The 13,622-nt window shown below is 39.1% G+C and overlaps 2 protein-coding genes across 2 annotated transcripts; both read left to right on the forward strand.

Annotated features, from left to right (window-relative positions):
* Window positions 1-213: 213 nt before the first annotated feature.
* Window positions 214-7,108, forward strand: LOC145479206 (universal stress protein YxiE-like). Its single transcript, XM_081457496.1, has 4 exons — window positions 214-1,784; window positions 4,250-4,333; window positions 4,980-5,080; window positions 5,591-7,108. The coding sequence occupies exons 1-4, from the start codon at window positions 1,715-1,717 to the stop codon at window positions 5,786-5,788; spliced, it is 453 nt and encodes a 150-aa protein (XP_081313622.1). The 5' UTR covers window positions 214-1,714; the 3' UTR covers window positions 5,789-7,108.
* Window positions 7,109-7,477: 369 nt separating this feature from the next.
* Window positions 7,478-9,967, forward strand: LOC145479205 (uncharacterized). Its single transcript, XM_081457495.1, has one exon. It carries the CDS (start codon window positions 8,213-8,215, stop codon window positions 9,404-9,406), a length of 1,194 nt encoding a protein of 397 aa, XP_081313621.1. The 5' UTR covers window positions 7,478-8,212; the 3' UTR covers window positions 9,407-9,967.
* The last annotated feature ends 3,655 nt before the right edge of the window (window positions 9,968-13,622 follow it).

Raw genomic sequence — 13,622 nt, forward strand, 5'->3', positions numbered from 1 at the left:
GTATTTGGAAATTGTCAGTTACCGCTCCCGTAGGCACTGTAAAAAGCTCTAATCAACCACTCTAAATTCAAAGGGATTTGATTATCAATCAATGTTTCGACGCACTAATATTTATTTGTTCTAACATTTAGTGCTATTTACATGATGTATTTGGAAATTGTCAGTTACCGCTCCCGTAGGCACTGTGAAAAGCTCTAATCAACCACTCTAAATTCAAAGGGATTTGATTATCAATCAATGTTTCGACGCACTAATATTTATTTGTTCTAACATTTAGTGTGGCTGATTACCGAACACAGCAGACGTCTGTCTTTGCGAGCCAGTTGCAAATGTAAGCTGTTAAAGCAATAAAAAAGGTGTAATTTCAGTAGAAACCCCAAACGTAATTAAGTTCAATAAAGTAAGTGTGCGGAGAAGAAAAATATGGAAATAAGATAAGAGAGAGAAAAAAAGAGAGAAAAAATGCCAGGCTATCTAGCAGCCGTACCGTGGACAGCCAAATGGAAAAAGTACTCCCCTAGGCGTACGTCCTATTTAACAAATAAAAAGAGGCTTTATCGGCTTCGTTCTGTCTCAATCAAAACAACACGCAATGAGGAAGTCACTCGATATTACGACATAAGTGTAGGGCGCGGCTCGTGCTTCTCCCTGCTTTTCGAGTGTTCCCGTCACTTCCTTGAGTCCTTTATAACAGGTCAAAGCCCGGTGAATAGATTGCGGAATTCGAGGCACAAGGTTGCTAAAGCTAACAGTATGTTTGATCAAAGTATGAATAATCAACTGCCATTTGGTAAATAGACTCAAACATTTTGTTCTGTAGTCAGTCCATCTTATTTTAAAGTTCTATTTTTCGTGAACGTGAATAGAAATTGGTAAAGCCATCAATGCCAGAACCTGTCAAATCTTCCAAAGAAACCAGTGACTGAGTGTTATAAAAGGTAATTTGACTCATTTAGAGGGTACACACAATAAATGACGTCAAAACTACCACTTTGTCAGGCTGGAACTCTGAAACGGCATAATTTATTCTAGCTTCTTGTTGAAGTCGTAAACGTTCATTGGAGCATACAGTACTCGTTTATATATTCACCTCTACACGAAGATTGAGATCAACAGAGGCGTACAATAATTAGCTCTGTGAAAATTATTTTATCTACATAGCGACCAATGTTATGTTTTGTCGTTTAAAATTCAGTTTACCTCAATATAAATCCACTTTGTTTTTCGATGCCAATAAAAAACCTTACACACATATCGTTTGCTTAAGCAGGAACTGGACTGAAGTGAAAAAGAAAATGGCTTGCACCCTTATATTGTTAGCACACGCTCGATGCCCTGATATTCTCATTGGTTTGCGCAATCAAAGACACCGACAACTGACTCCAGTGCGAGTATCTACGGCTCAAACGAGAAAGTTTACTTAACCATGGTCTAGCCTGCAGCAACTCATATACACATCTCGTACCACTAATAATTCGAGAATATGCAATAGGTGATAAGAATAATTTGTTTTTGCACCTGCAGCAACGAAGGCTTTGTTACTGACAGCGCGCTAGCAGCTTCCACGGGTAACAAGAGGATACGCACTGTATCGACAATTGGACGATTCGTTACTCTATTTATTCGAGGTGAAATGACAATTTAGCTCCCTGGCAACACGTAGAGGGAAGAAAACGCAGGCATATTGTCGTACTAGCGGCTTCAAAGCGACGAAATGGCGGACAACACAAGACTTGTCTTGATCGCAGTTGACGATTGTGATCACAGCGAAAAAGCTTTTGATTGTAAGTTGGGAATCTTTGTTTGCAATCAGTGTCTCTTGACGCTGTTGAAAATAGCAATTGCAAATATTCTTCCCCTTGACAATTTTGTTCCTATGACGGTCAAAATGATTTTGTTCGTTTTCTTGCTAGCTTTAGTCCAGTTCCTGCCTCGAAGGCGAAGTTATTTCATTCTAGTTATCTCTTTGCAAAAAAGTTTAAACGGGAAGAAACTTTAAATACGAAGCAACGACAATTTTTGCGATAATTTTGCTAACGGAATTTTCCCGCGCGAGAAAGTTATCGCTGACTAGTAAGAAAGAATTCTTCTTCCTTGCATGCAGCGAACAGAATATTCGGTTTCTTCGATTCAATCGCAAAACCATTTTCGATGGAAAAACGATTAAACGACAGTATTTACACTCTTTTCTTTTCGCGAAAATAGAAGGAAATTCGTTTACCGTTATTTATCATAAACGTACAACAAGCGAATACGAAACAATTCTCTTTTAGTTATCTTTAGGGAGATTTATTTCAGTTTATTTGAGTGAGCGCATCGGATGTAACTTCATACGTATACAATTTAAAATGTTTAAAATGTGTAACGAGGATCACAGGAAGTCGTAGGGTATCTGAAAAATTAGTTGTTGAAGTAAACTATATTTACCTTCCCGAGTTTTAATCCGGCGACGCGCGCATTCGAACGAACGTTTTAATCGGTTTTGTGCGCGCTAAGCCAAAACACAATATACATGAGTACGCTTAAGATAGTTATTTTTGTATTGCCTTTTTCGCTTATATTATTTCTTCGTTTCTTCTTTCATCATACAATTTAGGTTTTTGCTTCAGCTGTTTTTAGTATTCTGTTGCGGACGTCAACTTGTGTTTTAAAAGACATATTTTGGATGTCAATCACTCGTTCCATTGTGTAAAAAATTATGTATAACAATATACTGAGGAGAAAAAGCTGACAACTTCCGTGAAAATTGATTTTCCTTGTTTCTTCGTCGTTAACATTTGATAAGAATCATGTAGGGTGTGTTGCAATATATTTTTTTATCTAACATTTGCAAGCTGGTGACAGCAACTTTTTTTCGTTTTTTCTCGAGCTTTTTATTTTGGAAAAAAAACACCCAGTCCTTCAAGTTGGCTTTATTTCTTTCGACATTGCCATCGCATTTTGAGAAAACGTCCGACTTAGACGGCTACAAAAATATAGCAAGAAAAAAATGGAAATTCATCTATCTTTTTGTATCGCCCAAAAGCAATTATTAAGCACCTTGTGGTCAGAATTTGGAAATCGGACTTGATGAGTGATAAATAATTCACGAAAATGAATGTTTGCGGAGCGCATAATCATCACAGGCATTCAGAATTTTATCGATTGTCCACTCTTTTTTATGTTATTCTAAACGACAAAAACCTGCCTCGCCTCTCGTTGTTCAGTTTGGACATTTCATAGTTCTTAGCAAGAGACAACATCATAGTCTCTTGTTCTTAGTCTTTCTTAAATTTCCATATTGCAAAAAATGTAAGTTGCAAGAAGCGAGATTTTGTAAGCATAGGACTCTGAGACTTTCACCTCGTCCAACATGCCTTAATCGCAGTCCATTTGGCGCCAATCCTCCAGTATCTGCCCCTCAATAGACCAATTTCGATATATTAAAATTCAGCCTAACACAATAGACCTCAGCACGAGGCTCTGGGGAATAAACCCCACAAACTCTGTAGTTATCTCCCAGAGCCTCGCACTGAGGTCTATTGTTTTAGGCTGACTTTTAATATATCGAAATTGGTCTATTAAACGCGCGGCGGTCTAATGGTTGGAACGCTGGTCTCCGGATCGAGGGGTGCGGGCTCAAGTCCTGGCCGGGGTTGCTAGAACCTCAGTTATCGGTTAAATTTTCGGCGGTTTCTCAGTTAAGATTTAAAATTTCAGCCCTTTTCTCTAGCAAATCGTCAGCATTAGCTCTAGCACTAGCAAATCGAAACGCTTTCAACTCGAAACTAAACTAAAATCGGTACAAGAAGATAGCATCCTTGGAACAGCGTGCGTTTGGTAACATATATATGCAATGTGGCGATAATTTACAAATCAGCCCAAATGAGGAATACAATCTCTTAATATTAGTTTAATTGACGAATAGCACTCAGTGAGGCTAAGCGTATTGCTACTCCCCCCTGGATGGGATGCGAGCCCATTGCAGGGATACCCTCTAGCATTCTGTCAGGTGCCAATTCGCCGCTACTCATTGTATACTTTATACTTTCCTGTCTGCGTGGAGATCCTCTTTGCAATGTTGAAACAATTTACAGCAGTTGTAATAATTAAGAACTAAGTTCCACGGTTCCAGAACTAACTGATTAATAGGTTGTCGCCAGATCAGTGCTATTCACACTGAATTTCGTCCCACACACTCACTTGCTTCATAGATACCTCATCTTCACAACTAGGCCTTTCTTGATAAAAAGTGTTTTCATTTTGGCAGGGTATTTGAATCACGTGCACCGCGTTGAAAACTCATTGATTGTGCTGTACTGTCACGAGAAGCTGGATCCTCCTGCTCTGTTGCGTACGTAGGTTCTACGAATCTTAAGGCCCGGCCAAATGGACTCGCAAGTAGATGCAAGTTGATAACTTGGGTCTACTTGTGACTCCGTTTTGCCAGGCCTTGCGTGCACTTACATTGACTTGCGATGACTTCCTCTCACTTTAGTGGAGATCAAATTTGCACGCAAGTCGACGCAAGTTTTGGCCACCCAGGCCAAGTCGAAGGCCAAGTCCGTTTGGCCACTCAACGCATGTCTCTACGCAAGTTCAACTTGCGGCTACTTGCGAGTCCGTTTGGCCAGGGCTTTACTACCGTTAAGCTTATCTTTGCTTGTCTCACAAAATTTTTAGGACAATTTTTAGTACCACAAGGTGGACGCATGTGCATGACAAAGCAACCTCTCTGCTGGGAAAAACATCTACTGATCGGTCATGTCTCGTTTGTAAGGCTTGCATGGCTGCTTTTGAAAAACTCCAAAACAAAGTTCCGGCGAAACAAAAATTATTGTCCCCTTCTGGGAACATTCTTTTTTTTTTCTTATAAGAATATTGTTTTTCTGGCCCAGGCTGAATATTCCTAGCTGAATTAAAGAAAATCTCGCGAAGTAGGCAGTTTTAGATTAACACTTGATCCTTGCTGAGAGCTCTTTCGTTTCATAAATCTGCAGATTCTGCACATTCAGAGGAATGGAAACAAACATTAAAAGAACATGAAGAGAAGAAGGATCGGGTGATAGAGAAGTACAAGGGCAAATGCGAGGAAAAGAAGGTAGAAAGAACGTTTATCCTAAGCAAATATTTTTCTTGTCTTTACTCAGTGATCATAAAAAACTCGAAAGCGTCCGTTACGAAGACTCGTGACATAGCTGGCTATCTTTACCACCTGGGCATTGCATGTACTGCTACAAGAGAAGATCATATAAGAGAATAATTCTCCCATACATGAGGTGTTCCCTAAAATAATGCTTTTTAAATCTATTTGTAGACAACGATTTTTTTAAAGAAAGATGCCTGATTGGAGAAACGTTATTACGCGTTACCGCAGATTGTGATAGCATACAGTATTTTTGCCCGTGCAGTTTTACCATGAGTTTATTGCTGAAAAACAACATGCGAAATATCTGGATCCCGCCACGAGCTACGAGGTTACGAAGTCGTGCAGGTGATTATAACATGTGCCAAAAGGTTATGAAACCTTCGGAAAATTGTTATAGAGCACTAGGAATTGTTATCTTTGATCATGATTCACCCTTGACTTGTATTATATATGTCCTTATAGCTGAAAGCAAAAATTAAGGTAGAATTTGGAAAACCTGGAGAGACCATCCACAGAATAGCCGAGCAAGAGAAAGTAAATGTCATTGTGATGGGAGGCCGCGGGCTGTCAACATTGCGGCGCACGCTGTTAGGCGGAGTGAGCGACTACGTCATCAAGCATAGCCAGATCCCAGTGATCTTTGTACCCGGTCTGCACTGAGAAGCCTGGACACAACTTTGCTTAGTTGGCCTATTGCTGTACCATTTAGGATGTCTACAATCAAACAACTGTTTTTAATCTTAATATGTAACACATCACTTTCAGTTCTAAAAAGAATCAATGCAAATTGTATTTCGCACCGTTTTTACTGTTGTGTAAACGATTTCATCAGCTCATTGTCTCACTAAGTGGGGCAAAAAGTGGTTTAAACATGTAAAAGGCATTTTTTAAATTGTATTGCAGGAGAGTGTTATAGTCGGCCTAGATCTCTTAGGTTCTCCACCACGCACCGGATTGTTCCAATTAAAGCGGATAACGCAATCCTGTGGAAAAGTATATGTGACCAAAAAAACTACGCTGTCAATCTGATCTTTCTATCTATTCTTTGAGCAACTCTCAGTTTCCTCTATGAGACGCGCCTGCAAGGAATCACGGTAGCTGTATTCATCATCTTGGACTGAATATTTGCTTCGATGACCACAACTACCATGATTCCCTGCAGGCACGTTTCATAGAGGGAATTGGCCACTGGGACCTGGTTGATATCTGCAGTTATTCATGCCGACTTTGAAGAACGGAAGTCAGTTCCGAACACGAGATTCACTCAATAGTTAAGATGCGCGAGAGCGCACTCACATGAACCAGTGTTTTTTTCAATCTATTTCCCAGAGGCCTCTATCCTTTTGGTTAGCAACAAGAATCGAGACTCCTGTAAGAGAACGGAAGGTGAGCCAGCATTAGTCGGAGCGGTTATTCTTTCTACACAAGCTCAGAAACCGTTATTGAACTTGGATGCCTGCGTGCAATCAAACCGGAACAATAATTTTCTGGTTCAGGTTTTCGATTTTGTCAGGGCGCTTAGATGTAGGGCGACGTTTTTCTGCCCTGGTCACTGCTGACCGAAAACGCGGGCTTGTGACGTCGTTTTCAGTGGCGGAAAAGTCATTCACGTGACGTCACAGTGGTCCTATTGGTGTTCCGAAACAACGAAATAGGCCATTTCCGAGTAGCCTTGTGCCTCTGTTTCAAACCGAGTCTTCGTGCAAAACCGTGATCTTATGAAAATGAGTTTGATTTGCATGAAAATCAACTCATTTTCGTATGAATGGTTTCGCACGAAGACTCGTTTTCACACAGAGGCGAAAGACAACTCGGAAATGGCCTATTTCTCTTTCCTTCGAAAAATGATCTGGCTCTTTTCTGATACATACATTTTCTACCGTTGGGAACTCTCCAATGCGTCAGTATTAGCTCTTGCTGCACTCCTATTAAACCAATAATCTTTAAGAGCGACCAACGTAGATATCAGTTGAATTCTCGTTTCAAAATTACTTCACTGTCAAGCAAACATGTGACGTGAATAAATAGGCATATGGTCTTCATGAACGCCAGTTATCCTCGTGACAACAAAAAAGAACTATGTGTCGTTTATTATGACAGGAATCAGAATATTTTAGGCTTGTGAAAGTGTCTAAAGACTGCTAATTGAAAATTCGATTTTTTTTGATACCTTTCTTTCAATTGTGAGTCTTTTTTAAGGCAGGCTCTAAAACCTCTAATGGAGAATCTTAAGTGCATTATGGATCACTCGTGTAAGATTATTAGTTTTATTATCACTCAACTTTGAACAGAAAAGAATAACAATTAAAGTTTACGTTGTAAGACTAAACGTATGCAATTATGAGGTGATAAAGCTTGTCGTATTTTGCTTTCACAATGAAATAATGAATCTTTGAATATTTATGAAACAGCGTAATACGTATCATGCATTAACTTGCTTTTCATGTAAACAACACAAAGAAGGCCGCCTTTGGAAAACGATCTTTCATACTTCATCAACGAAATTTTCGATCAAATACGCATTAATTGTGTTGTATTCTTTGTTCCCCGCTTAGTAATTACGATCATTTCACACTCTATTGACGGTCTTAATTAATTCGATGTACCTTTTGTTAGGAGCAGTTCGTGGGCATAAGAGCGAAACAAAGGCAGGAGCAGAGTTCAATGTACTTATGCTTCACTCTTTTCGTGGCTGTTTGTGTACATGTCGAGTGATCAATATTTTAGCAATTTTCGTGTCAGTTAAGTCAAATATTTGATGACGGAAAGTCAGTTATTTTCTCTTTCGTAAGGGACGTTTCAGATGTTTCGCCTTTGATGCTGTTTCCAGGTCTTCTTTTCAAAACCGGCTCATCTCCTGAGCGGTTTGAAGTGGAGTAATTTTACTCGGCTTCAATAACTTAACGAAGAGATCAGGAAGAGGGATTTTTTTGTTTGCTGTCAGAGCAGCGATGAATTTCAGCTGTCTTAAAACACAAACCTCAAAACAAACAAGCGAAAAGCGATCGAGGATTAGAGAAGAATCACTTAGGACATGAAACTGCGTGAGTTAAAAATTTAAAAACGGGATATCGAACGGACATCATGGCCGAACGAAATACTCATTCGAAAAACGAGCTGCAGTTTGGAAAAGCCACAATGTACGTCATCTCTGAGCTTGGTTTACAAACAGAACCATCTATTCACGGCAAGACAGTCGACAGCAAGGTGTTTTTCGACAAAACTGTCTTCTCAGGGAAGAAAGTGAGCTTTTCGCGTAGCAGGGCGATTGATTTCAGCTGGAAAGAAGTTGCCAACGCATCTGACCAAGCGGAGAGCAAGATAAGAATTCTAGACTTGAATGGATTCGCTGTCGATGGTAGTATAAAAAGGCATGTCTCCTTTGAAAAAAAGCCATCTTTTACAGGTGTTACGGGCCAACAAGAACTCCTAAATCGACCTTATGTGTGTTTGGAAGCGTCAAGAGTTGATGATATGAAACAAGTTGTAAACGAAGGCAATCCGCGTGTGGCTCGCCGGGGTGCAATCCGTCATGTCACGGCAGCGGGACCCAAGAAAAGTGCTACAGACGATTTCGACAAACTGTCGAAGCAACGACCTGCGAAATTTATAGAAGAGCGTTTTCTCGAGAGGAAGAACGCATTGCAGTACAGTTATGATGTAGATTCACTTTCAAGGGAACAGAAGGTCGGAAACTCGAAGGACTTAAGTTTAACAAATGGTATTACTTCTGAAAATCAAAATGATTCTGAAAACCGTATCTCTCCCCATGGCGATCTTGCGATAATAGGAAAAAATCCTGAGAGGCCTGGAAAATGCTATTTAAAAAGAATATTTTATCCCAAAGGAAACAGTTATTTAAACCCTAGCAACCCGAGATGCTTGCCACAAATATCAGCGAGATGGGAAACACATTTCGGGGCGATAGATTCAGGGAAACAGGTAAAGAAAGAGAGTTCAAATACGGCAGAAACTATACAACAAAATAACTCATATTCACGAGAAAGGAATAAACTGCTTCTACCTTTAAATGTAAATCTAATGAAAAACAGCAAGAAACAAAAACATCATCTAAAGTCCATTGTTAAACTTCCGACAGTTGTCGATAAGAAGACGGGGCAGGTTCATTTGTCTCTTGAAGCAGTCGCTTTCGAACAGAGTGACTACAACAAATGGTCTCGGAGACGGCAGAGGCGAATACAGCCTGAAAACGGAAAACTATCGGGTTTTTCTTTCCCCTTGATCATTAAAACTGAAAATAAAATAGACAGTTCTTAAGTCCAAGCGAAGAAGGCAATAATCGAACTTTAATATGACAGACACGCTGCTAGCCATCGATACCTAAGACTATTTGGTGGAGCAAGTCAAATTTTTCGTTTCAAATTTGCATTTCGCAAAATTATACAAGCCAGAGCAGATGTTAATAAAAGTTAATTGAAAACTTTTGACAGAAATTTGACATAATTGTTCTTTGTGGAACAGCCAAGAAATTAAAATAAACTAACAGGTAAAACTTGTTTCTTTTCTTTAGATGATAGGAACAATGTTATTTGAAAAGATTCTATCTCCTTTTCATTTCGTGACAGTTTTTGGCTTAGCATTTACACCCATGCCCAATCATGTTATCGACTATTTGTGAAAATTCCCCTAATATTTCCTTTTGTGAATATTCTGTGGTAGTAAATGAGCGGATTCGTTTAAAGGAACTATACCTTTTTTTAAACTTTCTTCAATTAACAGATTAACTGGGCTGTTTTCCAAAGCCCCGCGGTTGCTGATGGCGAAGAAAATTGGAATGAAAGCTTATTCGGCGCATGCCCCTGTACGCACGTAAAAAGTAGTCATCACTGATTTGTATTTTCCTGTATCTCAAATTTATCATCATAGTCTGACAGATGGGAAAGCTAAAATCAAACTTATTGGAAAAAAAAAAAAACCAAAACAAAAAAAATTAGAATCTGACAGCAAATTTAATTTCACCGTAACATGTACAAGTTTAAGTTATTGAACTTTCGCGAGGTGAATAGTGTAATATTCTACCCTGCGAATTGTTGACATGATAATAGGTTATGGGGAATCGCTCTGGCTTGGGACAAGCCCAAGACCAGGCGAAAATAGAAGCGGACAGCTAGATCAAGACCGACTTGCTCGTTGAGTGGAAGGGTGGGTCGCCAACCTCCGGAGGCCTCAAGTAGAGTGATGGGGTGGAACACGCGTAAATTCTTTTATATTGCCATTTGCATAATCCCCAATTACCAATAAAAATGGTTTGCATAGCCTGCGCATTACGGAGGTATTGTTCAAGAACATATACCCTCGTCTTCGACCCGGGTGTGGGAGGTATTCCCTATAATGGGTTATACGAGGGGGCTCCGGCCGAAAGGCGTCCTTTTTAAGAATTTTCCGGGTAGAGGTATATAAAGGGTTAGAGTTTTACGAGATGAAGCATAGAAAAGGGTGGGAAAAACTATCATTTAGGTACCTAAAAGGCCTTTCAAAGTGCCTAGTAATATAAGTAACGAGGAAGTGCGATCTGAGGATTTCTTAGGGTAGAAACTTTCTTGTGAGCCTTTTTTGCAAAGATCTGCAAAAGACCTACCATGTTCTATGAAAGGTACATGACGGGGTTACCTTTTCCGTAAAAAAAAAAAAAAAAAAAAAAAAAAAATATATATATATATATATATATATATATATATATATATATATATATATATATATATATATATATATATATATATATATATAAGAGCTTAGACCTGGGGGAGAACGGCTCCCCGTAAAAAAATTTGTTTTGTGCCACCCCGGGCCTTCGGCTCGCTCCGTACTGTAACAAAGGAAGCAATGAACATGCTTGAATAGGAATTCAACAAGCTACTTGAAGAAATTCTTGATTTACAGACGCATTGGTGGTGTGGCTGAGAAAACACTTCAAGTCTTTTCTTTTCGTGACCAAATGTCGTAATCACTCTCTTTGAAAGTGAAACATTCCACACAGCAATCTGGAATTTTTTTTCTGTCAAGATAATTTTCATCACCAAACTCCACACTGTTTTCCTTTTTCCCATAAAGATAGTCCCGTTTCGGCAATCTTTGCTTTTTCCCTTTAACTGGACTTTTCTGGCGTAAATGAGATCGAGGAATTTCGCCTTTCAGTCTCAGCTTGTCCGTATTCTTTGAATCTATTTCAATCTTAGTTTCATTATCGGTCGATTTGAAGTCTTCTTTCCTGGGTCTTTCGCTAAGTTTGGGAGCTCTTTCTGTATTCAGTGCTCTAATAGCTTGCACTTTATTGCTTTTTTCTTTCAATCCAGCGGTCGAAATGTTAGATACTGCTGTTCCAACCCTTCCCTCTCGTCCAACCGGTCTCGCTTGCAGGCTGCAGATTCCCACAGTCATGCTTTCGGGGTAGATTATGCTTTTGCTCTTGAGATATTTCAATTTATCGTTTTCCTCAGCGGCGTCTCTGTCCTTTATTTGAAAACTAAATCTGAAAGGTGTTGATGGCTTTCGATACTCCAATGGCTCTTTGCCAAGGTACCATCCTCGCACGAGCCTGGGTCTTCGATATAATATTTGGCCAGTTCCAAAATCTGGACCCAGCAGGCCATTTCGTTTAGCAACATTTTCGGCAGAGTGGAATTCGATGCAACTTGTGCGGCGAAATATTGCCTCCTTGCCGCTACCTTGAACATTTCGCCCGGTCTGGTTCCACGACGTGTGGCCTCTGTTATTTTTGGTGTTAGAGTATTTTCTACAATGATGATAACAAACATTGCGAGCCATTTTTAAAAAGAAAGAAATTATCTCTTTGACGGGTATATACACGAGTTTGACCTAGCTGGCAAACTTCCCCTTCAATTCTACTTACTAAATTATTTCATTAAAAGTTTAATTAAAAGATTTCCTAAGCCTTGTGGCAATCTCATGATGTTTACTTTCTTTGACGTTCTAGTTGTCAAATATAAAGCTCCATTCTAAATGAACTTTATTCTCAAACCAAAAAAACAATTTGGTGTTCCACGGTTTAGAGCGTTATACAAAGGCTGAAATCTCGGAACTGAAATACTTTAATGATCCTGAGTTTTGAAAATCTTGCAATTATTTTTTGTGTGGAACAAAGAGATATTTTAGATTCTGGATTCTGCATATAACGATAATAATATATTTCTTGGCAGGTTTTGTTCTCGTGCTAAATAAGATTGCAAACTTGTCAAACGCTCGTTTGTCGAATTCTTAATTTAGGAAGACCTGCTCTAATGGCTAAAGAAATCATTGTACCTTAGCTGAAGCTACATTTAAATCTTTCATTTTTGCTTGTTTAAATAAATTAAGAGCAAATTTGCCCAAACTAAAATTGATTACTTTTAAACATTTTTGTCCATTGGACTTGTAAGATCTCAGTTCTCCTCACTGATTTTCATACATCTGTTTTATTGTGAGTGATGAGAATTTGTTGGTCAATCAAAATTATACCGCCATATTGATGATTTTCTTTATTCTCCTCACCTATCTTCTTGGAAATGTATTAACAATGCTAGCGAAATTCGATGTCGATTTTGTTTCTTAGATCAAGTTACGTGTTTTTTAAAAGCTCAGTGGTGATATCAGTGAATAACGCTACTAAATAGTTATACTAAAGCCCGTGACGTTGTTTTGCGGCATATTTGATGAATGGGTTAAAATTTTAGCCAGCAGATTATCTGGTGTAGCCGCCTCCTGTTTGCGACAGCTCTTTTGAGTGTTCCTTGGGCCATTTCCGAGCCGACTTTAGTCTTTGTGTCTAAACGAGTCTACCCGCGAAATCATTCAAAATGAAAATATGTTCCACCTGCCAGTTTACTTTCGTGGGAATCAATCTCATTTTGATGTGAAAAGGTTGGCACAAAGACTCGTTATGAAAAAGAGGCACTGCAACTAGGTCTATGGTCTATTGCAAGGTATTCACTTTTGAATGACACGTTGACGTGTACTTGTGGAAAAATTATCACTTTTAATCCGCAAAAAAGCTGTAATGGCTCCGGAGCTGTAAATAAATGTTGTCTCAAATTACTTTTTGTGCAAATATATGTTGAGACAGAAAAAAAGAAGGAAGCACACAAATCTATCACTGTTTGGCAGGAAAATTAAAACAGCTTGCCATTTACGTACTTCTTTCTTGACAGCGTATCATATTTGTCTAGTTCTTTCGGCGTTTTATCATATCAGTGCGCCAATGGTGCAAATAAGTTGGAAATTTACCAGATCGTGATATCCAGTTACATCTTATTTGAGTCACATACGTCTAAGATAGTGATATCACTGACTTGGAAGTTATTAATTTGCTTTGCCACCAAGATACTCAGCGAACTTCTCTGAACGTTATTTGAAGTTCCACGAGGCTTTCTCTTTCGATATCTATTCCCACATTTCGAGCGTAATCCCACAAAAAGGGGACACTGTAGAAATAGCAGGGTTCTGTTTTCACGACTTGTTCCAACAGAAAAATATCCAA

Source organism: Orbicella franksi, chromosome 2 (genome assembly GCF_964199315.1).
Source record: "Orbicella franksi chromosome 2, jaOrbFran1.1, whole genome shotgun sequence".
Classification (NCBI taxonomy): Eukaryota; Metazoa; Cnidaria; class Anthozoa; order Scleractinia; family Merulinidae; genus Orbicella; species Orbicella franksi.

What these genes read in the sequence shown, in the direction of transcription:
- LOC145479206 (XM_081457496.1), top strand. Translation starts at nt 1,715, where the DNA reads ATGGCGGACAACACAAGACTTGTCTTGATCGCAGTTGACGATTGTGAT. An exon ending in CAGCGAAAAAGCTTTTGATT is followed by an intron (nt 1,785 to 4,249) that starts GTAAGTTGGGAA and finishes TCATTTTGGCAG; the next exon opens with GGTATTTGAATCACGTGCAC. An exon ending in GCAAATGCGAGGAAAAGAAG is followed by an intron (nt 5,081 to 5,590) that starts GTAGAAAGAACG and finishes ATGTCCTTATAG; the next exon opens with CTGAAAGCAAAAATTAAGGT.
- LOC145479205 (XM_081457495.1), top strand. Translation starts at nt 8,213, where the DNA reads ATGGCCGAACGAAATACTCATTCGAAAAACGAGCTGCAGTTTGGAAAA.